General features: G+C 40.4%; 1 protein-coding gene across 1 annotated transcript in view; it reads right to left on the bottom strand.

The window, feature by feature from the left end:
* Positions 1-22,867, bottom strand: part of ctdspl.S (CTD small phosphatase like S homeolog) — a 49,377-nt gene that overhangs the window by 8,098 nt on the left and 18,412 nt on the right. Inside the window, 2 exon segments of the mRNA NM_001090817.1 lie at positions 1,229-1,261; positions 2,461-2,618. Coding sequence (NP_001084286.1) covers positions 1,229-1,261; positions 2,461-2,618 — 191 coding nt within the window.

Genomic DNA, 22,867 nt, shown 5'->3' with positions numbered 1-22,867 from the left:
GTTACAACAGCGCCACCTGCTGGTTATTTTCTGACCATTCTGACCACTAAGTAGTCAAGGAAGAAGTTGTCAGGAGAAAGAAAGAGGCTGCTCTGATGTTCTTCTGCTTAGGAAAATAATAGAAACCTTTCTCAAATCTTTCCTAAGCAGAAGAACATCAGAGCAGCCTCTTTCTTTCTCCTGACAACTTCTTCCTTGACTACTTGGTGAACAGAAGTGACCAGCATGTGGCGCTGTTGTAGCAAAATTCAAATTAAAGGGATCCTGTCATTGGAAAACATGTTTTTTTCAAAATGAATCAGTTAATAGTGCTACTCCAGCAGAATTCTGCACTGAAATCCATTTCTCAAAAAAAAAAAAAAGATTTTTTTATATTCAATTTTGAAATCTGACATGGGGCTAGACATTTTGTCAATTTCCCAGCTGCCCCTGGTCATGTGACCTATGCACTTTAGGAGAGAAATGCTTTCTGGCAGGCTGCTGTTTTTCCTTCTCAATGTAACTGAATGTGTCTCAGTGGGACATGGGTTTTTACTATTGAGTGTTGTTCTTAGATCTACCAGGCAGCTGTTATCTTGTGTTAGGGAGCTGTTATCTGGTTACCTTCCCATTATTCTTTTGTTTGGCTGCTGGGGGGGGGGGAGGGAGGGGGTGATATCACTCCAACTTGCAGTACAGCAGTAAAGAGTGATTGAAGTTTATCAGAGCACAAGTCACATGACTGGGGGCAGCTGGGAAATTGACACTATGTCTAGCCCCATGTCAGATTTCAAAATTGAATATAAAAAAATCTGTTTGCTCTTTTGAGAAATGGATTTCAGTGCAGAATTCTGCTGGAGCAGCACTATTAACTGATTCGTTTTGACAGTATCCCTTTAACAGTCCATGTATCCTTTAATATCTTGGAATTAAAAATAAATAAATAATGAATGGACATTGCAAAAGTTCTTAAAATCATCGATTTTTCATTCACTTATTTTTAAGGTTTACTTTATCCCTTAAAGTGTAAGGGAAGCAGCGCACAGACACTTTTTAACATGAGAGAACACATCCCACCCAATCCCAGGAGCAACATTCTACATAACACTTACAGCTGGTGGTGACTTATAACCCACATATGGGACCATTTTCTGTACATTCAGATTGAAAAAAAAAAAATGAAAATAAAACTCTAATAAAGAAGAAATAAAACTCAGTGAAGGATGTAAGGGGAATAAAAAATACATACACTGGGAATGGTAAGGGCTTGAGTCTGATCACCCTAGGGGGAAAAAAGGGGAGATGGTTTAACAAACAAATGGGAAAACAGAAAATGAAAATGTGAGGTGTAACAAGAGTAAGTAACTGCAATAAATCAAGCTTACAGACATACAAGGCTACTACACAGAGCAGAACATTAACATTGAACTATAATGAAACCCATTTGGTCTCTCTCACTAGCTCGGTTTTCTAATATTTGTTTAGAATGGACCTGTCACCCAGACACAAAAATCTGTATAATAAAAGTCCTTTTCAATTAAACATGAAATCCAATTTCTATTTTTTATTAAAGTATTCATAGCTGTTGTTGTGAACGCATTTAAAAATCTCAGCTGTCAATCAACTATTGTCTGCCCCTACTTCCACTTTCCATTCAGCACTTCCTACATGTCACTGCTCTCCCCACATTCCCCCAGTTCTCGTAACCATTTAATTGTGTAGCCAGGACATGGGGATGGACATCAGGTCCCACATTCTGGTGCACAAACAAGATTCTGAGATGATACAAGACTTGTCTTAATAACAGTGTCCACAAAATGGCTCCTGCCTGCTTGTTATGAATTCCCAGCCCAAAGGAAACAAGATTCAAATACTTTATACATACAGTGTAATTAAAGTTCATTTTCTTGACTAATGTGATAAAATAGGATTTTGAATATTTTTTTGGGTGACAGGTCCCCTTTAAGCCAATTCTGACCATCGGGCACCTCAGGAACAATGTTTTGAAAGACCATCCTGCGATTCAAGAAGAATGCGGTCGTCATCTACAAAATGCTATTGTCTCTTAGGCTGGCCTTAAGTGTCTTCACAACCACTCACATGCTTTCTCTTGTTCTAGAACCCTTTCAAGGAACAGTAACACCCCAAAAAAAGAAAATATTTTAAAGTAATGAAAATATAATGTAGCATCTTGTTTATATAAACTATAGTAGTACTTATCTGTTATCTACTGTGTATCCTGTGCTTGAATGGCTGCCCCCATGGCTACACAGCAGCTTGTTTATATAAACTATAGTAGTACTTATCTGTTATCTACTGTGTATCCTGTGCTTGCATGGCTGCCCCCATGGCTACACAGCAGCTTGTTTATATAAACTATAATAGTACTTATCTGCTATCTAAAAATTCAAATCTGCAGTAATACCAAGCAGATGTATCTCTATAAAACAGAACAGGGGGGGAGGGGAATGGATCACTTACCTTCTGAATGCCCCCATTTTCTTCCACCAGCGGAGGAAGAGGGCTACTGTTATTATTCGAGTTTGGTGGCTCTACGCTGTAACTACGGAAACAGCAGAATAAGGAGCCGAAGATGCTTCTGTTCCTTTGCTTTTTTAGGCTAATATTGCATTGGGAGACTGAAAGAAAAACAGAAAAGAATTTCATGTTAATAGGAGCAATAGTGAATGGAACAGTAAAACGGATAACTAAACATACATGACTGAGTATATACATGTATGCATGTATAAAAATACATGCTCTAGTTTATGGGGCAATCTTACAGCTCATCCCAAAAGAGTAATGTGTAACAAACCAGGTCTATTTCTCACTGGCAAATGCAAACTGTTGATGTTGGATTACGTTCAGCTGAATGGGATATATAGGCCTTAATGCGGTGATTCCAAACCAGAAGCTCGTGAGTAACATGTTGCTCCCCAACTCCTTGGATGATGCTCTCAGTGTCCTCAACACAGGAGTTTATTTTTGAATTCCAAACTCGGAGGCAAGTTTTTATATTACATTTTGAAATCTGACACGGGGCTAGACATATTGTCAGTTTCCCAGCTGCCTCCAGCCATGTGACTTGTGCTCTGATAAAGTTCAGTCACTCTTTACTGCAAGTTGGAGTGATATCACCCCCTCCCTTTCCCCCAGCAGCCTAACAACAGAACAATGGGAAGGTAACCAGATAGCAAATCCCTAACACAAGAAGCCTGGTAGATCTAAGAACAGCACTCAATAGTAAAATCCAGGTCCCACTGAGACACATTCAGTTACATTGAGTAGGAGAAACAACAGCCTGCCAGAAAGCAGTTCCATCCTAAAGTGCAGTCACAACTGGGGCAGCTGGGAAACTTAAATATAAAAAAATCTGTTTGCTCTTTTGAGAATTGGATTTCAGTGCAGAATTCTGCTGGAGCCGCACTATTAACTGATGTGTTTTGAAAAAATCACGTTTTCCCATGACAGTATCCCTTTAAGAATGACTGATGGAATTATCCACCTTTCCCCACAATGCATCCACCCAATTCATTCCTAGTTGTAAATACAAGTGTCTCATTATACACAGCAGTGAAGAGATGGGAGGAAATTATCTTTTTCTGCACTGGAAAGGAGATTTCTCAATTTTCTCCTAACATGATTTTGCTTTTTGCACCAAATACCGCCTTCGCTGAAACTAAGCGAGTGCTGTAATTTAATATGCTGAACTGTGCAATATGGAAATGATCAAAAACCTTGTAAACATGCTAATATGGTGGTGATGGTGGGAGCATGTAGGAATTGAACCCAAGCATCATCTTGCAAAGCTCCATTTTATAACGTTTCACATATAGTCTATACAGACTATATTACCTATTAATGTGATTCAACCAGTGTGTGAGTGCATAAATATAGAATTAGAGAGTGTATGTTCTGCTAGGACAGATGTGAATGAGTAAGAATACTCTGCAAGCGCCACTTAATATGTCTGCACAGTATAGAGTATAATGAGGGGCAGTTAAATCAGCATTACATTTCCTTATGCATTTATTGCCCATATACATCTTATTAAATGTTTACTTGCTCCTTTTCCCCCTTAAGCATCGGGAAACCCCAATACTACTCTGACAAGAACAAGCCTATATATATTAGAAGATTATAAAGAAGTTCTCTCACTGCAGTGCCACTGATATGCCACTAAGTGCCACTGTTGACCTAAATAAGAAATGATCCTTAAGGTTTCACTTTGAAGCTAAAGTGGTAAAGCCCAAAGAACATAAATATAAAACCATAATTACTCATAATTAGCATGCTCCAAAAGAGGTCTTTGGCATTGAGGTTTTATTTATTTCTTATTTCCAGCTGGATGCAAACAAAGCAATAAAGCAGCAACGGAAAGGAAATCACACGATTAAGGCTGAAGTAGAACATAGCTGGGGAGCCTTTGGGGCGACAATTTTGCCAGCTCAAAAGTCTGGGCTATGTTAGCAAATGTACTGGCTTCTTAAAAGGATATTGCCATAAAAACTGCTGGGCTACCCTTGACTAATTCTCTCCACTCATGTGGGTTGTCTGTAGATGTGATGTGCGGGTCGGGCTTTTCCCAACCCCCATCTGACTTTCGGGTTCCTTTTACAGACCCGGCCCTGCTGATGACATCAAAGAACGGGCGGGGCGAGAGGTGCACGTCTATAAAAGTTCAACCCAAAAGTCGGTAGCCGGCATTTGGAAGGTCGCGACCCGGAAAAGGGAGTGTGAGGTTAGCCCAAACCTGAAGGTATCAGGCCAACCCGCACATCACTAATCTGCAGGTGAATATGCAGCTCTCTGTTGCCCCCAACAGCTGCAATATGTAACTTATTTTTCCATCTCTAACTACAACAAGGAGGCTGCCTTAAAGGAGAACTAAAGCTTAACTAAAGAAGTAGCTAGAAATGTTGTACATGATATTTTGTGCTTCTGTACCAGCCCAAGGCAACTACAGCCCTTTAGCAGTAAAGATCTGTGTCTCCAAAGATGCCCCAGTAGCTCCCCATCTTCTTTTCTGCTGATTCACTGCACATGCTCTGTGCTGCGGTCACTTACTGAGCTTAGGGACCCACTCACAATATACAGTACACATAGAATAGAAATGTCACAATATAAGGCTGATTAGTAATTAATACACAAAATTACTACCTGGCAGCACAGAAACCCGTGCAATTAGCATCAGAATTGAATAATCAGCAAACCTGTAGCATCAGCTTATATTACAGCCAGGGAAGCTCATTTTCTGCTGGATAATTAGTGACGAGCCCTAAGCTTAGCTTCTCAACAGCCAATCAGAGCCCACTGAGCATGTGAGTGTCACAGACACTTTCCAAGATGGTGACCCCCTGTGACAAGTTTGAAGTCCTGGATCATTGCTGCTATTGACAAGCTCAAACTTTAGCCTCGTGCAATAAGTTCACTATATAAAATATGCCATTTTTAGCCACATTCACTTTTACGGTTTAGTTCTCCTTTAAATCTCTTACTTGCTGCCTTCTCTCTTTAAAAGGCCTCTCTGTTGACTTCTGGGAAGCCGTCTCAACACAGAGAACTGAGCCATGGGATTCTCTCCTATTAAGGCTAAACTATATAGCCTTCCACTCTCTGGGGGCATCCTCCCCCTATAATAATCACCCTCCATAATATATCATAAGGCATTCGGGGGATGATTTCAATAAAGCAGAAGAGACAATGATAAAATTTACAGTGTAGGACAAATAAAACATGATTATTATATTCAGCTCGCTGCATTCTCTGTCTCTAATGCAACATCAACATCTACGGCTCCTGCCTTAAAGGGGTTTGTTCACCTTCCAAACACTTTCTTCAGTTCCGTTGTCTTCAGATTGTTCCCCAGAAATAAAGACTTCTTTTTCAATTACTTTCCGTTATTTATTTTTTACTGTTTTTCCAAAATCGAAGTTTAAAGTTGACTATCCCTGTCTCTGGTGTTTGAGTCTGGCAGCTCAGTAATTCAGGCGCAGACTTGTTACAATTTTGCAACAATTAGTTGATCCATTTCTCAGCAGCATCTCTGGAGTATTAGCAACAATTGTATCAAATATAAGGGCTAGTCCACACGAGGAAATTCGGGGAGATTGTCGCCTGGCGACTAATCCTCTCGTCTTTTGAGTGACTAATCTCCCCGAACTGCCTCAGCGTTTTTCCCCATAGGTTACAATGCAAAGTCACCTACGCTAATGCACACGCGGCGATGCGTTTTCAATAGTCGCCTCACTGAGGCAACTTCGGGCGACTATAGAAAATGCATCGCCGAGGCAACTTCGGGCGACTATAGAAAACGCATCGCCGCGTGTGCATTAGCGCAGGCGACTTTGCATTGTAGCCAATGGGGAAAAAAACGCAGAGGCAGTTCGGGGAGATAGTCGCTCAAAAGACGAGGCGATTAGTCGCGACAAAATCTCCCGGAATCTCCTCGTGCGGCCTTACCCTAACAGCTGCCTGTAATGAAACCCAGAGATTCTGCTCAGCAGGTACAAAGATAAGAAATGTATCAATTTAGAACAGTTTACAGGGTCGGTGACCCCCCCTCCCAGAGCTGCTTTAGAAGGTGAACAATGACACTTTACACTTCAATATTAGAAAACCAGCGACACATAGAAAGTAATTGTAAAAAGTCGTTATTTCTGGTGATCGATCTGAAAACAACTAGTTGTTTGAAGGTGAATCACCCCTTTAACCCCTCCCTGGTTCCAGAATTAGAAGGGCTTGTGGGAATTTTGGACAGTGGATTTATTTGCCCCATTTGGGCGCTTGCCATGAACCTTGCTTTGGAATTGCAGCAAATTCTGGGCACTGAGTACATTCACTGCATTCCTTTTCCAGCCTGAAATTCAGTCTAACAAACAAACCCTCTCTTGTGACCAGAAGAAAAAGCTACAAATGTAAGAATCAGGCTTTGTAATGTAAACATCATCCCTGGCTTTAGCTGTGCTGAAGTCACTGCAAGGCCATTGAAATACAGGTATGGGACCTCTTATCCAGAATGCTTGGGACTTGGGGGGTTTCCAGATAACAGATCTTTCCGTAATTTGGATCTTCATACCTTAAGTCTACTAGAAAATCACAAACATGAAATAAACCCAACAGGCTGTTTTGCTTCCAATAAGGATTAAACGGGTGGTTGACCTTTAAGGCAACTTTAGTATGTTATAGTTATAAGCAACTTTTCAATTGGGTTTCATTATTTTTTTTTTTATAGTTTTATAGTTATTTGCCTTTTTCTCTTCTGATTGTTTGCAGCTTTTGAATGGGCGTCTTTGATCTAAAAAGCAAATACTCCGTAAGGCTACAAATGTATTATTACTACTTTTTATTACTAATTTTTCTATTCAGGCCTCTCATTCATATTCCAGTCTATTATTCATATCAATGCATGGTTGCTAGGGTAACCTGCACCGTAGCTACCAAATTGCTTATAATGCAAATTTAAAGGAACTGTTCAGTGTAAAAATAAAAACTGGATAAATAGATAAGACTGTGCAAAATAAAAAAATTTATCTAATATAGTTAGTTAGGCACAAATGTAATGTATAAAGGCTGGAGTGACTGGATGTGTAACATAATAGCCAGAACACTACTTCCTGATTTTCAGCTCTCTAACTCTGAGTTAGTCAGTGACTATAAGGGGGGCCACATGGGACATAACTATTCAATGAGTTTGCAATTGATCCTCAGCATTCAGCTCAGATTCAAAAGCAACAGTTATGACCCATGTGACACCCTCAAGTCTTTGATTGGTTACTGCCTGGTAACCAATCAGTGGAAAGCAAGAGAGCTGAAAAGCAGGAAGTAGTGTTCTGGCTATTATGTTACACATCCAGTCACTCCAGCCTTTATACATTACATTTTTGGCTAACTAACTATATTGAAAAATATTTTTTTTTTTTTTGCACAGCCTATTTACCCAGTTTTTATTTTTATACTCAACAATTTCTTTAAGAATTTGGGATCAAGTACAAGCTACCTACTGTTTTATTATTACAGAGAAAAGGGAAATCATTTTTAAAAATTTGGATTATTTGATTATAATGGAGTCTATCGGAGACGGCCTTTGCGTAATTCGGAGCTTTCTGGATTACAGGTTTCCAGATAACGGATCCCATGCCTGTACTAATTGTACAATAAGGAAATGCGAGGAGATCCTGTAGAACCGATGCGTTTGCTGATAGATGCACTTGTTCAGTATATATTTATATTGCCATAAGAATTTGGGCTTGTGGGTTGTGTACTACTGGTAAATTCTTACTTTAGCATTTCAGCAACACAATCTCTCACTGCTGGAAGCTTAGACTTGCACATTAACCCTGTGTCGCCCACTGATCCACGAAATGACAGTGTCTTGAAATATGTAGCTTGCATGCCCCAAATTTAGCCCTTACATACAAGCCCAAGTCCAGGTTCTTAACACCAAAGGGCTTCTTTTTTATTGCTTATGTTTCTACTCAGAAGCCTCCTTATTTCTCTTCTACTCACTCCCACTGTCTGGTTGCTAGTGTAAACTGGACCCTAGCAACCAGATCACTGCTGAAAATACCTAACTCGAGCAGCTTAACGAAAATCTAAACCACAAAAACTAAAATATGAAGACTATATGCAAATTGCCTGAGAATATCACTGGCTGCGTCATACTAAATGTCTGCTTGAAGGCAAACAACCTCTCTAGTCTTAGGGCAGAGACACAAGTGGAGATTCAGGGAGACAAGTCGCCTCTTCTTCGGGCGCCACCATGTTCCATCACCTTGCTCTTCTTCTTCGCCACCACGTTTTTTGGATAAACATGGCACACTCTTAAGTCTCACGTTCCATCACCCTAAGAGTACGTGGGTGTTTCTGATAGGGATGCACTGAATCCACTATATTGGATTCGGCCAAACCCCCTGAATCCTTCACAAAAGATTCGCCGAATACCGAACTGAATCCGAATATGCACAGAATCCACAATTTTGGAATCGGGCGAACCCCTGAATCCTTCATGAAAGATTCGGTCAAATAACAAACTGAATCCTAATTTGCATATGCACCGAATCCACTATTTTGGATTTGGCCGAACCAATGAATACTTCAGCAAAGATTCGGTCGAATACCAAACAATAATTTGCATATGCACTCAATCAACTATTTTGGAACTGGCCGAACCCCCAAATCCTTCACGAAAGATTCGGTCGAATGCCGAACTGAATCCTAATTTGCATATGCACTCAATCAACTATTTTGGAACTGGCCGAACCCCCAAATCCTTCACGAAAGATTCGGTCGAATGCCGAACTGAATCCTAATTTGCATATGCATAAATCAACTATTTTTGATTCATCGAACCCCCGAATCCTTCACAAAAGCTTCAAATACCAAACCGAATCCTAATTTGCATATGCAAATTGGGATTCAGATTAGTGTTCGGCCGAATCTTTTGTGAAGGATCCGGGGATTCGGCCACATCCAAAATAGTGGATTTGGTGCATCGCTATCAGAAACACCCATGTACTCTTAGGGTGATGGAACATGGGACTTAAAAGTGTGCCACGTTTATCCAAAACAAAAAAAAATTAGGGGTAAGAAGGGGAAAACATTTTTTACTTCCTTGGAGCTTTTTAGATAACGGATCGTATCACAACAGCTTTAGTGGGAAGAAAAAATATGTGGTTGCATGAAATTTTAAGCATATAAAAAGGTCAATATTATTTATGGTTAAGATCAGTTTCTCATTAAACAGACAGTGGAAGAGCATAACAGTAATAATAGTTAAGGCAAAACAATGTGCAAGTAAAAAAAACATTCCCAATTGCCCGTAATAAACACACAGCTGTCTGTATGGAGTGGGCTTTGTACTTGAAGCTTCACCTGTCTCTGAACAAACACATTGTATCATTAGGACACTCTTGACAATAGGAATATGCACTTGTTTGTGTAGCTGCCGTACACACAGTCTTATTCATCAGCTTCAATAGAGACGTGTCAAACCCGCAGCCCTTCAGCCAGAGAAAATGAAATAATGTTAATTGAAATGCAGTTTAAAGGGGTGGTTCACCTTGATGTCAATTTTTAGTATGTTATAGAATGGCAAATTCAAAGCAACTTTTCAATTTGTCTTCATTATTGTTTTGCTATAGATCTTTAAATTATTTGACTTTGGACTATTTCCAGCTTTCAAAGTGGGTTTCACTTACCCCATCTGAACCCAAATGCTCTGTAAGGCTACACAGTTCTTGTTATTATGTTTTTTATTCAGTCCTCTCCTATTCATAAAAAAAAAAAAAAAGCAATGTCTGATTGCTAGGGAAATTAGGACCCTAGCTACCAGATTGAAAAAATTGCAAACTGGAGAGCTGCCGAATAAAAAGCTAAATAACTCAAAAACCACAAATAATAATAAAAATTAAAACCAATTGCAAATTGTCTCAGAATATCACTCTCTAATAGTCAACAACCACTTAGTTTTAACAGTTTTAGGTATTCCCCTGTACTAAGCACAATTCAGCAGGAACAGTCCCCTAAGTTCCATAGTCTGTACAGAGAGATCCCATAAAACTATGGCAGCATAGGTATTCCCTGTACTAAGCACAATTCAGCAGGAACAGTCCCCTAAGTTTGCTCATAGTTTGTACAGAGAGATACCATAAAACTATGGCAGCATAGGTATTCCCCTGTACTAAGCACAATTCAGCAGGAACATCCCCTAAGTTTCCTCATAGTCTGTACAGAGATATGCCATAAAACTATGACAGCATAGGTATTCCCCTGTACTAAGCACAATTCAGCAGGAACAGACCCTTAGTTTGCTCATAGTCTGTACAGAGAGATCCCATAAAACTATGGCAGCATAGGTATTACTCTGTACTAAGCACAATTCAGCAGGAACAGCCCCTAAGTTTGCTCATAGCCTGTACAGATACCAAAAAACTATGGCAGTATAGGATTTGTAACCCTATTACAACAATGAAGGAATATGAGATATCTTTACTTTAATATGTGTAAATGCATTGTTAATTCACAAGCCCCTAACATTAACCCCAAAGAGCAGACATTCCAAACCTTTTCCCTGCTATTGTAGGCATGTGGCAGAAGCCTCTAGCACAGAGGGTGAGTTATATTCTAGAGATGTTGGGGAGTCACAAGGATATAGAGTGAAGAACACAGACGTGTGCAAATGTGACATGGTTTCATAGAGGTAAAACGGCTTTGTTACTGCAGGGATACTCATAACTGGGCCGACCTAACAGTAAGAGACGTTTGTTTATATGAAGTATCCTGACATCCAGTTCTCATTTACATTTCTACAGCATTTACATAAGCGCCGTGTCTGTGCCAAGCAATAGAAAGACAAGATACTTTTGTTTATCCTGGGGAAAATATAAGCACAGCAAGCATCTTTGTTTTGTGGGGTTGTTATGAATAAGTTGTTGGTTAAAAGGCATGTAAAGGCAAAAAAAGTAAAATCAATTTCTACTTTCTTTAATGAAAAAGAAACCTATTTCCAATATACTTTAATTAAAAAATATGTACTGTTTTTATAAGAAACCTGACTGTATGCATTGCTAATTCTTCATTTACTGCTGTGGATAGGAACTGTCAGACGGTCCCTAACTGCTCTGTAGGAGAAAATACTTCAGCAGCACTCCGGTTATGGTGAAAAAATTGTTGCTTTATTCGTGCTTCAAGCTAAGCGAAGTTTCGAGCTTTTCCACCCCTTTATCAAGCTTTCTGCTCTGCAGGGAAACAATCATACTTATGAACAGCAGGGGGAGCCCCCGCCTTACTTCCCAGCCATGCAGAACTCAAGCAGCTTTGTTTGTTTCCCTGTAGAGCAGTCGGCTACTGTGTAGAGATTTGTATTGGATTTTATTTTGGCTTTACAACCCTTTACCTTTACTGTTTCCAAATCCAGCTGCAGAGACAAAGATCATGGAGCCAGATTTAAACAGATAAACTGGGATTCTATTTGGAGGATTATTTTGCTGCAGCCACTGGTTCTGCAGAGTTGGAGAAAGTTTGTATTAAACAATACAAAAACTATAAAATCCACACTAGATTACATGACAACACAGGACCCAGTGCAGTCTGTATATTCTGATTATTAATCAGTCTTGCTGTATCGGCTTCTATGGCAGATATTATTTGACTTGTGCTGTTTTGATAATTTAGGACGATCCCTAAGCAGCCCAGACCACACTGAGCATGTGCAGAGTCTTGGTCTTGCAAAGATGTATAACAAAGTTACAAGATGGTGACCCCCTGTGGACAACTTTGAAAGCATAAATCATGTGTTTGATTAGGCTTGTGGTGCAGTAAGTTCATGTTTATGCTTAGTATACAAAATACAGCATTTCTAGCCTTATTCTATTTTAGACTTTACTTCCCCTTTAAACACAAATCTCTAGATCGGCACAAAACACAGAATCAAATTTTTTTTATCCTAGAGCGCTGTTCATGTCGGGGCGGCAAAGCTCAGCAAACATTGTATCTGGTTACATCATTGAGTAGATTTCCCAAGTGATTCATGTTTCAATACAACGATACAGACGCTTAATGGACTCATAACTGTGCTTCAGTGTGACAACGCTGATAAATACCACTGGCCCCGCGCTCAAAATTATTCTGTATTTACATTTCTGGAACACGGTTTTTAATTAGGATTTAAGTAACTGGGGAGTTTAGAAATGAAACCATTAGAGATGTAGCTAATCTGGGCCAAAGCGCATGCAAAACCTGTCAGATGTGTTATTGCCGGCTTGTTCTTTGCCTAAACAAACAATGATACAGTGGCTGATAAGTGTAAGGGTTGTACGGACCTTCATGGGAATCCCTCTAGTGGAAAAGATAGAAGTATTTTGGGGAGTTGTCACCGGCAATAGAGGTGATTTTTTTCCAGTGACAAAGCGTTCTGTGTTACAATACCCTTAAAGCGATACTGCACCTTTAAAAATGTTAAATTTTAGTAGGCCTGCAAGACCGCAAGACACTGATGCAGTCCTAGTCCCAAGGGGTATTTATACTGGGAGTCAAAACAGGCCTTGGCATTTCAACTGCACAGAGGCCCAAACAGCCCTCCACTAGCCCAATAATTAGTGACTGTCTATAGCAACTTACAGCAGCCCCACTGTCATTTGCCAAAATTGCCTGGCTTGGCCTGCTGGCCAGTAGATATCTGGAAATTTTTTGGCAAAATAAACATCAGAGAGGCAGTAGCAAATGACCCATACACTTAAACTGTTGACTCTTAGGGCTCTTACACACGGCCGTTCCGACCTGCGTTCCGTTTTTTGGCGTTCAGCCGCAGGGGAGCGCAGGAATAGATGCAAGTCATTATTTGAAATGGGCCTGTACTCACTCAGGCGCGTGTAGGCGCCGAACGCAGGAAAAATGCAGCATGTTGCGTCTGAACCTGCGTTCGGCGCCTACACGCGCCTGAGTGAGTACAGGCCCATTTCAAATAATGACTTGCGTCTATTCCTGCGCTCCCCTGCAGCTGAACGCCAAAAAACGGAACGCAGGGGAGCGCAGGTCGGAACGGCCGTGTGTAAGAGCCCTAAAGGGGCCGAATTGGCAATTTAAATCTGGTCGTGTATAGCCAGCTTAAAGGAGAACTAAAGCCTAACTAAATAAGTAGCTAGAAATGTTGTACATGATGTTTTGTGCTTCTGTACCAGCCCAAGGCAACCACAGCCCTTTAGCAGTAAAGATCTGTGTCTCCAAAGATGCCCCAGTAGCTCCCCATCTTCTTTTCTGCTGATTCACTGCACATGCTCTGTGCTGCTGTCACTTACTGAGCTTAGGGACCCACTCACAATATACAGTACACATAGAATAGAAATGTCACAGTATAAGGCTGATAAGTAATTAATACAGATAATTACTACATGGCAGCACAGAAACCAGTGCAATTATCATCAGGATTTAATAATCAGCAAACCTGTAGCATGAGCTTATATTACAGCCAGGGAAGCTCATTTTCTGCTGGATAATTAGTGACGAGCCCTAAGCTTAGCTTCTCAACAGCCAATCAGAGCCCACTGAGCATGTGAGTGTCACAGACACTTTCCAAGATGGTGACCCCCTGTGACAAGTTTGAAGTCCTGGATCATTGCTGCTATTGACAAGCTCAAACTTTAGCCTCGTGCAATAAGTTCACTATATAAAATATGGCACTTTTAACCATATTCATTTTTAGGGTTTAGTTCTCCTTTAAAGGGGTGGTCCACCTTTACGTTAACTTTTAGTATGTTACAGAATGGCTAATTCTAAACAAGTTTTCAGTTGGCCTTCATTATTTCTCTTTTATATTTTTGAATTATTTGCCTTCTTTCCAGCTTTCAATTTGGGGTCACTGAACCAATCTAAAAAAATGCTCTGTAAGGCTAGATGTTTATTGCTAGTGCTGCTTATTATTACTTATCTTTCTAATTGGGACCTCTCCTAGTCATATTCCAGTCTCTTCAAATCAAATGCATAGTTGCTAGGATAATTTGTAGGGATGCACTGAATCCACTATTTTGGATTCGGCCAACCACATACTGAACCACATCCGAACCCTAATTTGCATATGCAAATTAGAGGTGGGAAGGGGAAAAATGTTTTACTTCCTTATGTGACAAAAAAATCACGAGATTTCCCTCCCCACCTCTAATTTGCATATGCAAATTAGGATTCGGTTTGGCCAGTCAGAAGGATTCGGCCGAATCCGAATCATTCTGAAAAAGGCCGAATCCTGGATTCGGTGCATCCCTAGTAATTTGAACCATAGTGACCAGACTGCTACAAATTGCAAACTGGAGAGCTGCTGAATAAAAAGCTAAATAACTCTAAAACCACACATAAAAAATGCAAATCAATTGCAAATTGTCTTAGAATATCTCTACATCATACTAAGGGGCACATTTACTTAGCTCGAGGGAAGGATTAGAATGAAAAATACTTCGAATTTCGAAGTTTTTTTTTGGCTACTTCGACCATCGAATTGGCTACTTTGACCTTCGACTACGAATCGAACGATTCGAACTAAAAATCTTCTTACTATTCGATAGTCGAAGTACTGTCTCTTTAAAAAAAACTGACTACCTACTTCGCCACCTAAAACCTACCGAGCACCAATGTTAGCCTAAAAAAAGTAATTTTTGATCGAAGGAAAATCGTTCGATCGATGGATTAAAATCCTTCGAATCAATCGATTTGAAGGATTTAATCGTTCGATCTAACGATTTTTCCTTTGATCGAACTTAATGCGGTAAAAATCCTTCGACTTCGATATTCGAAGGATTTTACTTCGATGGTCGAATATCGAGGGTTACTTAACCCTCGATATTCGACCAATAGTCCAATAGACCAAATGTGCCCCTAAATGTTAATGCAAATGTGAACAACCCCTTTAAACCATGATGTCTGACAAAGGCTCAGTTCCCATGGGAAAGTGTGTCTAAGCAACCACAGCACAGAAAGCCATGACTTAATTGGACGTTTCGTGGACAGTATGGTAGCTCCCTCCCACAGTCAAACATACAGGAGCATGATTTTCCCTGTAACCTGTGCCAGTGCATTTCAACAAGTATGGCTGAAAACAATACAATCTAAAACTCTAATTTAAAGGGATACTGTCATGGGGAAAACTTTTTTTTCAAAATGCATCAGTTAATAGTGCTGCTACAGCAGACTTCTGCACTGAAATCCATTTTTTAAAAGTGCAAACAGATTTTTTTCTATTTAAATTTGAAATCTGACATTGGGCTAGACATATTGTCTGTTTCCCAGCTGCCCCCAGTCATGTGACTTGTGCTCGATAAACTTCAGTCTCTCTTTACTGCTGTATTGCAACTTGGAGTGATATCTCCCCCTCCCGTTCCCCCCCAGCAGCCTAACAACAGAACAATGGGAAGGTAACCAGATAGTAGCTCCCTAACTCAAGATAACAGCTGCTTGGTAGATCTAAGAACAGCACTCAATAGTAAAATCCAGGTCCCACTGCGACACATTCAGTTACATTGAGTAGGAGAAACAACAGCCTGCCAGAAAGCAGTTCCATCCTAAAGTACTGGCTCTTTCTGAAAGCACATGACCAGGCAAAATGACCTGAGATGCACCTACACACCAATATTACAACTAAACAAAAAACACACTTGTTGGGTTCGGAATTACATTTTACATTGGTAGAGTGCAGTGTAAACAGAGTAATTTAGAGATAAAATATATATCCTAAAAAGCATGACAGAATCCCTTTAAGTTAATGGTTGTTAATAATTGGCTACAAAAATCTTACGCCCAGATGCGGGAGATTAGTTGCCGCGTGAAAAATCTCCTCTTCTTAGGGGCGACTAATCTCCCCGAACTGCCTCCCACCGGCTAGAATGTAAATCGCCGGCAGAGTGCGCCGAATTTCCTCATGAGGCAACTTCGAGCGACTTTGGAAAATGAAGCGCTCAAAGTGCCAGGGAGGCAGTTCGGGGAGATTAGTCGCCCCCGAAGAAGAGGATATTTGTCGGCGGGTGACTAATCTCCCCATATCTGAGCGTGTGCCCTGAGTCTTATAGATAAATCTTAGTTATAAGCAAGCATTCATGAAAAAGGAGCAGAAGTGCAATGTTTTTCCATTTGCTAAATCTGTGTTGCCCAGAGGGCTGCACTGCTCAAAATGACTCCTAACAGCTGCCTCCACTTGTCAATGGATAAACATTTTTGGGGGCAACCTTGCACACTGCAAATGGGGCACCAGAAACCAGCGTGAGGTATTTCTGTAGTCTTGTGAATGATGAACACATGGAGTAAAGCTGATCCGGGCGAAGCATGTGTCGTTTCAGAGATAGGACACCAAAGCAAAGACATAAATCATGGGGAAATCCTTTGAAGATCAGGCAAAATGGCTTTGAGCAGATCCCTATTAGGAACAAGAATCTGCTAAGAATGGAATTTCATTCTGTTTTTTTTTTTCTTCGCAAACTTTAAATATAGAAACATTGAAACAAGTAGATTTTTAAAAATAGCCAGAAGTTCTTATATATGTATGTACTTAACAAGATGCTGTGTTTCCATGGCTACCCGAGAAAAAATATATGCAATGTTGCTTTAACTGCTGGGAAACGTCCTACAAGAAGATTCCCATAATTTCCCCTTTTATTGTTGGTCAGGCATCTTGACAATCCATCTCACTGACAGTGACAAACTCTTTAGTGTAAGCAACAATAATATGTGAATGAGTACAGGTATGGGATCCTTTATCAGGAAATCAGTTATCCAGAAAGCTATGAATTAGGGAATTTCCGCTTTTTCTCTGTAATAATAAAACAGTAGCTTGTACAGGTATGGGATCAGTTATCTGGAAACCCGTTATCCAGAAAGTTCAGAAATACGGAAAGGCCGTCTCCTATAAACTCCATTATAATCAAATAATCCAATTTTTTTTTTAAAAATGATTTCCTTTTTCTGTGTAATAATAAAACAGTAGCTTGTACTTGAGCCCAAACTAAGATATAATTAATCCTTATTGGAGGCAAAACCAGCCTATTGGATTTATTTAGGGCTTTAAGAGATCCTGTCATCGGAAAACATGTTTTTTCAAAATGAATCAGTTAATAGTGCTGCTCCAGCAGAATTCTGCACGGAAATCCATTTCTCAAAAGAGCAAACAGATTTTTTTATATTCAATTATGAAATCTGACATGGGGCTAGACATTTTGTCAGTTTCCCAGCTGCTCCTGGTCATGTGCCTGCACTTTAGGAGAGAAATGCTTTCTGGCAGGCTGCTGTTTATCCTTCTCAATGTAACTGAAGGAGTCTCAGTGGGACATGGGTTTTTACTATTGAGTGTTGTTCTTCGATCCACCAGGCAGCTGTTATCTTGTGTTAGGGAGCTGCTATCTGGTTACCTTCCCATTGTTCTTTTGCTGCTGGGGGGGAAAAGGGGGGGTTGATATCACTCCAACTTGCAGTACAGCAGTAAAGAGTGATTGAAGTTTATCAGAGCACAAGTCACATGACTTGGGGCAGGTGGGAAATTGACAATATGTCTAGCCCCATGTCAGATTTCAAAATTGAATATAAAAAAAAATCAGTTTGCTCTTTTGAGAAAACGATTTCAGTGCAGAATTCTGCTGGAGCAGCACGATTAATGGATTAATTTTGAAAAAAAAATTTTTTCCCATGACAGTATCCCTTTTAGTACGCGGGCAGATTTGGGGAGATTAGTCGTCTGGAATAGAGTCCTGCAGCGGGTCTGGTACCCGCAAAAACCTGCGTACCCTGCGAGTTGAAGTTCGGGCAGCGGGTTTAGACGCGGGTTGGCTGTTCTGCGGGTTGGGCCACGGGTCTTCTCAATAGCGTTTTTTCTCTTTTATTCTGATAACGCCTACTTCCGTTGATGTCACTTCCGGTTTACAATGACAGCACTTCCTGATTCTTGATGGTCAGCGGGTTCCAATATATGGACTGGCGCAGGACTCTAGTCTGGCCTCACGAGGAAACTTCGGAAATCAAATCGCAGCGAGTGCATCGCCGCAGAGGATTTTTCATTTTAGCAGGGGGAAGGCAGTTCAGGGAGATTGTCGCCCCAAAGAAGAGGCGATTAGTCGCCAGGCGACTAAATCTCCCCGAATCTGCCCGTGTGCTAAACCTCTTAATGTCTCCATGATTTTCTAGTAGATTTAAGGAATTAAGATCTAAATTACGGAAAGACCTGTTTCAACTAAGATATAATTAATCCCAACCAGAGTGCAGGCTCTATTAAACCACACCTTTGCTTGGCAATAATATTTCTGGCCAACAGGTGCCCTTTAATAAAACCAGTAGCAGCAGCACCCTACTTCTTATCTGCAGTTCAGTGGAAGGCGAAGGGAATAAAGGCTCTGGCCATCAGGTACAATTTGAAGCACTGAAATCAAGAGTTTGGTAACCGGAGCCAGTGTTCAGGGGCCCATAAATTCCTGCATAGAGTCCTCAGGCCTCAGGGAAAAAGCAATCATTGTGTGTGATGGCTGAGTGCTTGCCTCATCATTACTGAATCCTAACAGGTTTCTCTACAACTGCAACAAAATGACGGCATTGGAAACGACAACTTGTCAGGGACGGGGAGGAAGGAAATGTTAGATGCATTCCGGGCAAAAAAGATGAAAATCCCAATGACATTGCCATTAGACTGATCAACAGTGACAAATAGAACTTTATCTAAAGACACGGCGGGATATCATCACATGCTCCGTTGAAATAGCCAACAATATAAACACAGTTTACAATAGGAGGTTATTTGAGAAAAGTGGCCCCATAATTGCGGCTATACGCAATACAGGTATGGGACCTGTTATACAGAATGCTTGGGACCTTGCGTTTTCCGCATAATGGTTCATATCTTAAGGGCCAGATTTATCAAGGGTCAAATCATTATCTGGCCCTTTAACAACTCAATTTAGATTATTTGCCACCTAAAACCGGTCTACTTGCTGTTTAAAGGAGAAACAAAACCTTAAAAAAAAACCCTACCCTACATAGTCCCTGCTCCCACCCAGCCTAGCTGCCCCCCCCCAGGCAAATGCCCCTAACTCTTTACTTAACCCTCGGTGCAGATTCTGTCCAGCGGAGTTCAAGGGAGACATCTTCTCTTCGACTATTCGGAATGAGACGGGTGAAGCGATGCGACGAAACTCGCGAAGCACCAGTCTCATTCCGAAGATTAACGAAGAGCAGATGATGGCTCCCGTGAACTCCGCTGGACAGAATCTGCACAGAGGGGTAAGTAAAAAGTTAGGGGCATTTGCCCGGGGGGGGGGAAGCTAGGCTGGGGGGGGGGGTCTATGTAGGGTAGGGAGTAGGGTTTTTTTTTTAAGGGCTTGTTTCTCCTTTAAGTCAATGGGAGAAGTCCAGGGATCAATTTGGAGTTGTTTGCAGCTTTCCTGACATTCAGAGAAAAAACTTGGAGTTTTTTTTTTAAAATCGAATCAAATTTGTTTCGAGTTTTCGGGTCGATTTAATTCACCCGAGTTTGAAAAATGTAATTTCTTTAATAGATTCCGATTGGTCGAATTTCGAATTTAATGGAAGTTTTTAAAAACAAGTACAAGGTAGAGAAAAAGGAAATAGTTTCTTAAAATTTGGAAAAAAAATGGAGTCTATGGAAGAGGGCCTTGTAATTCTGAGCTTTCTGGATAACTAGTTTCCAGATAACAGATCTCATACCTGTATTAGGGAATTTTAGGCATGTTGTTCTCACCCAAAGGTGCCTGGTTTGTACAAAGACGAGACTAATCACTATAAAGATAGACAATCATGTGGTCTATAAAACAAAATAGCTGGCGAGCCCAAGCTGGCATCTGTCAGCACTATGGATCTCTATTTAAATACAATTTACCCATTATCAACGGGTATTATTGCAGCAGCATTTTACATTTGGGTTTCACTAGAGCTCGTGTAACACAAAGCCGCGTCTCCTCGATTTGGGGGGCAAGTTGTAGGCACAATACTCCTAGGATGGTGTGAATTTTAAATATTAATTGAACGGTCTTTGGTTTTAAAGGAGCAGCAACATCAAATTTTTTTTTTTTAAATAAATTCGTTAGTATACCACAAAAATAAAAAAACACCAAGACAAATTAAACTTTAAAATCGCAGAAGTTTTAATAGTCCTATGGCTTTATCAATCATAAAGAAGTATATATCAAACTATGGCAGCATAGGTATTCCCCTGTACTAAGCACAATTCAGCAGGAACAGCCCCCTAAGTTTGCTCATAGTCTGTACAGAGAGATCCCATAAAACTATGGCAGCATAGGTATTCCCCTGTACTAAGCACAATTCAGCAGGAACAGTCCCTAAGTTTGCTCACAGTCTGTACAGAGAGATCCCATAAAACTATGACAGCATAGGTATTCCCCTGTACTAAGCACAATTCAGCAGGAACAGCCCCTAAGTTTGCTCATAGTCTGTACAGAGAGATCCCATAAAACTATGGCAGCATAGGTATTCCCCTGTACTAAGCACAATTCAGCAGGAACAGCCCCTAAGTTTGCTCATAGTCTGTACAGAGTGATATCATAAAACTATGGCAGCATAGGTATTCCCTGTACTAAGTACAATTTAGCAGGAACAGTCTCTTATGGGATCTCTCTGTACAGACTATGAGCAAACTTAGAACTATGGCAGCATAGGTATTCCCCTGTACTAAGCACAATTCAGCAGGAACAGCCCCCTAAGTTTGCTCATAGTCTGTACAGAGAGATCCCATAAAACTATGGCAGCATAGGTATTCCCCTGTACTAAGCACAATTCAGCAGGAACAGTCCCCTAAATTTGCTCATAGTCTGTACAGAGAGATCCCATAAAACTATGGCAGCATAGATATTCCCATGTACTAAGCACAATTCAGCAGGAACAGTCCCTAAATTTGCTCATAGTCTGTACAAAGAGATCCCATAAATCTATGGCAATCAAACATACTGCAGAACACCTGGTATGCTGGACACTTGTATATGGGAATGTGAGCAACAAACTAAAAGGAGTCAGGGCTGGAAGTCTGGACAAATGTACAGCTAAATCATTGATTTTAAAAACAGGACATCCAGAGATAAGGTTAATTTGTGCCTAAATCCAACGGATTTACTTGTATTCATAAGAAACTCTCCACAATGTAAGAGATTTCTTAAAATATAATATTATTTGTCATACACAATCAAGGAAAAAGGAATTTTCTTCTAGAATTATGATTTAGGGTTGAATACACAATGTTCCATCTGATTAACACAAAGCAACTGCCAGATGCTTCATTGAAAGGTTAATTCCATATCTATGCTTTTATACCCAGAAAACTAATTATCCTGAAATCCATCTACAACACACACACTTGAAAACTATAACAAACAGGGCAATTCCTCAATGTACACTTACCCATCTATGCAGACCCTTCGCATGTTAAAGTTTTCAAGTGTGTGCCGAGACAAATTAGGGAAAAAAAATTGTATGTATGTATGTATGTATGTATGTATGTATGTATGTATGTATGTATGTATGTATGTACGTACAGTGGTGTGAAAAACTATTTGCCCCCTTCCTGATTTCTTATTCTTTTGCATGTTTGTCACACTTAAATGTTTCTGCTCATCAAAAACCGTTAACTATTAGTCAAAGATAACATAATTGAACACAAAATGCAGTTTTTAAATGAAGGTTTACGTTAAGGGAGAAAAAAAACTCCAAATCTACATGGGCCTGTGTGAAAAAGTGATTGCCCCCCTTGTTAAAAATAACTTAACTGTGGTTTATCACACCTGAGTTCAATTTCAAAGGTTATAAAGCCATTTCTAAAGCTTTGGGACTCCAGCGAACCACACTGAGAGCCATTATCCACAAATGGCAAAACCATGGAACAGTGATGAACCTTCCCAGGAGTGGCCGGCCGACCAAAATGACCCCAAGAGCGCAGAGACAACTCATCCGAGAGGCCACAAAAGACCCCAGGACAACATCTAAAGAACTGCAGGCCTCACTTGCCTCAATTAAGGTCAGTGTTCACGACTCCACCATAAGAAAGAGACTGGGCAAAAACGGCCTGCATGGCACATTTCCAAGGCGCAAACCACTTTTAAGCAAAAAGAACATTAAGGCTCGTCTCAATTTTGCTAAAAAACATCTCAATGATTGCCAAGACTTTTGGGAAAATACCTTGTGGACCGACGAGACAAAAGTTGAACTTTTTGGAAGGTGCGCGTCCCGTCACATCTGGCGTAAAAGTAACACAGCATTTCAGAAAAAAAACATCATACCAACAGTAAAATATGGTGGTGGTAGTGTGATGGTCTGGGGTTGTTTTGCTGCTTCAGGACCTGGAAGACTTGCTGTGATAGATGGAACCATGAATTCTACTGTCTACCAAAAAATCCTGAAGGAGAAT

Source organism: Xenopus laevis, chromosome 6S, assembly GCF_017654675.1.
Source record: "Xenopus laevis strain J_2021 chromosome 6S, Xenopus_laevis_v10.1, whole genome shotgun sequence".
Lineage (NCBI taxonomy): Eukaryota > Metazoa > Chordata > Amphibia > Anura > Pipidae > Xenopus > Xenopus laevis.
The sequence above is the reverse complement of the archived record's forward strand: the minus strand, read 5'-3'. Positions and strand labels throughout refer to the sequence as shown.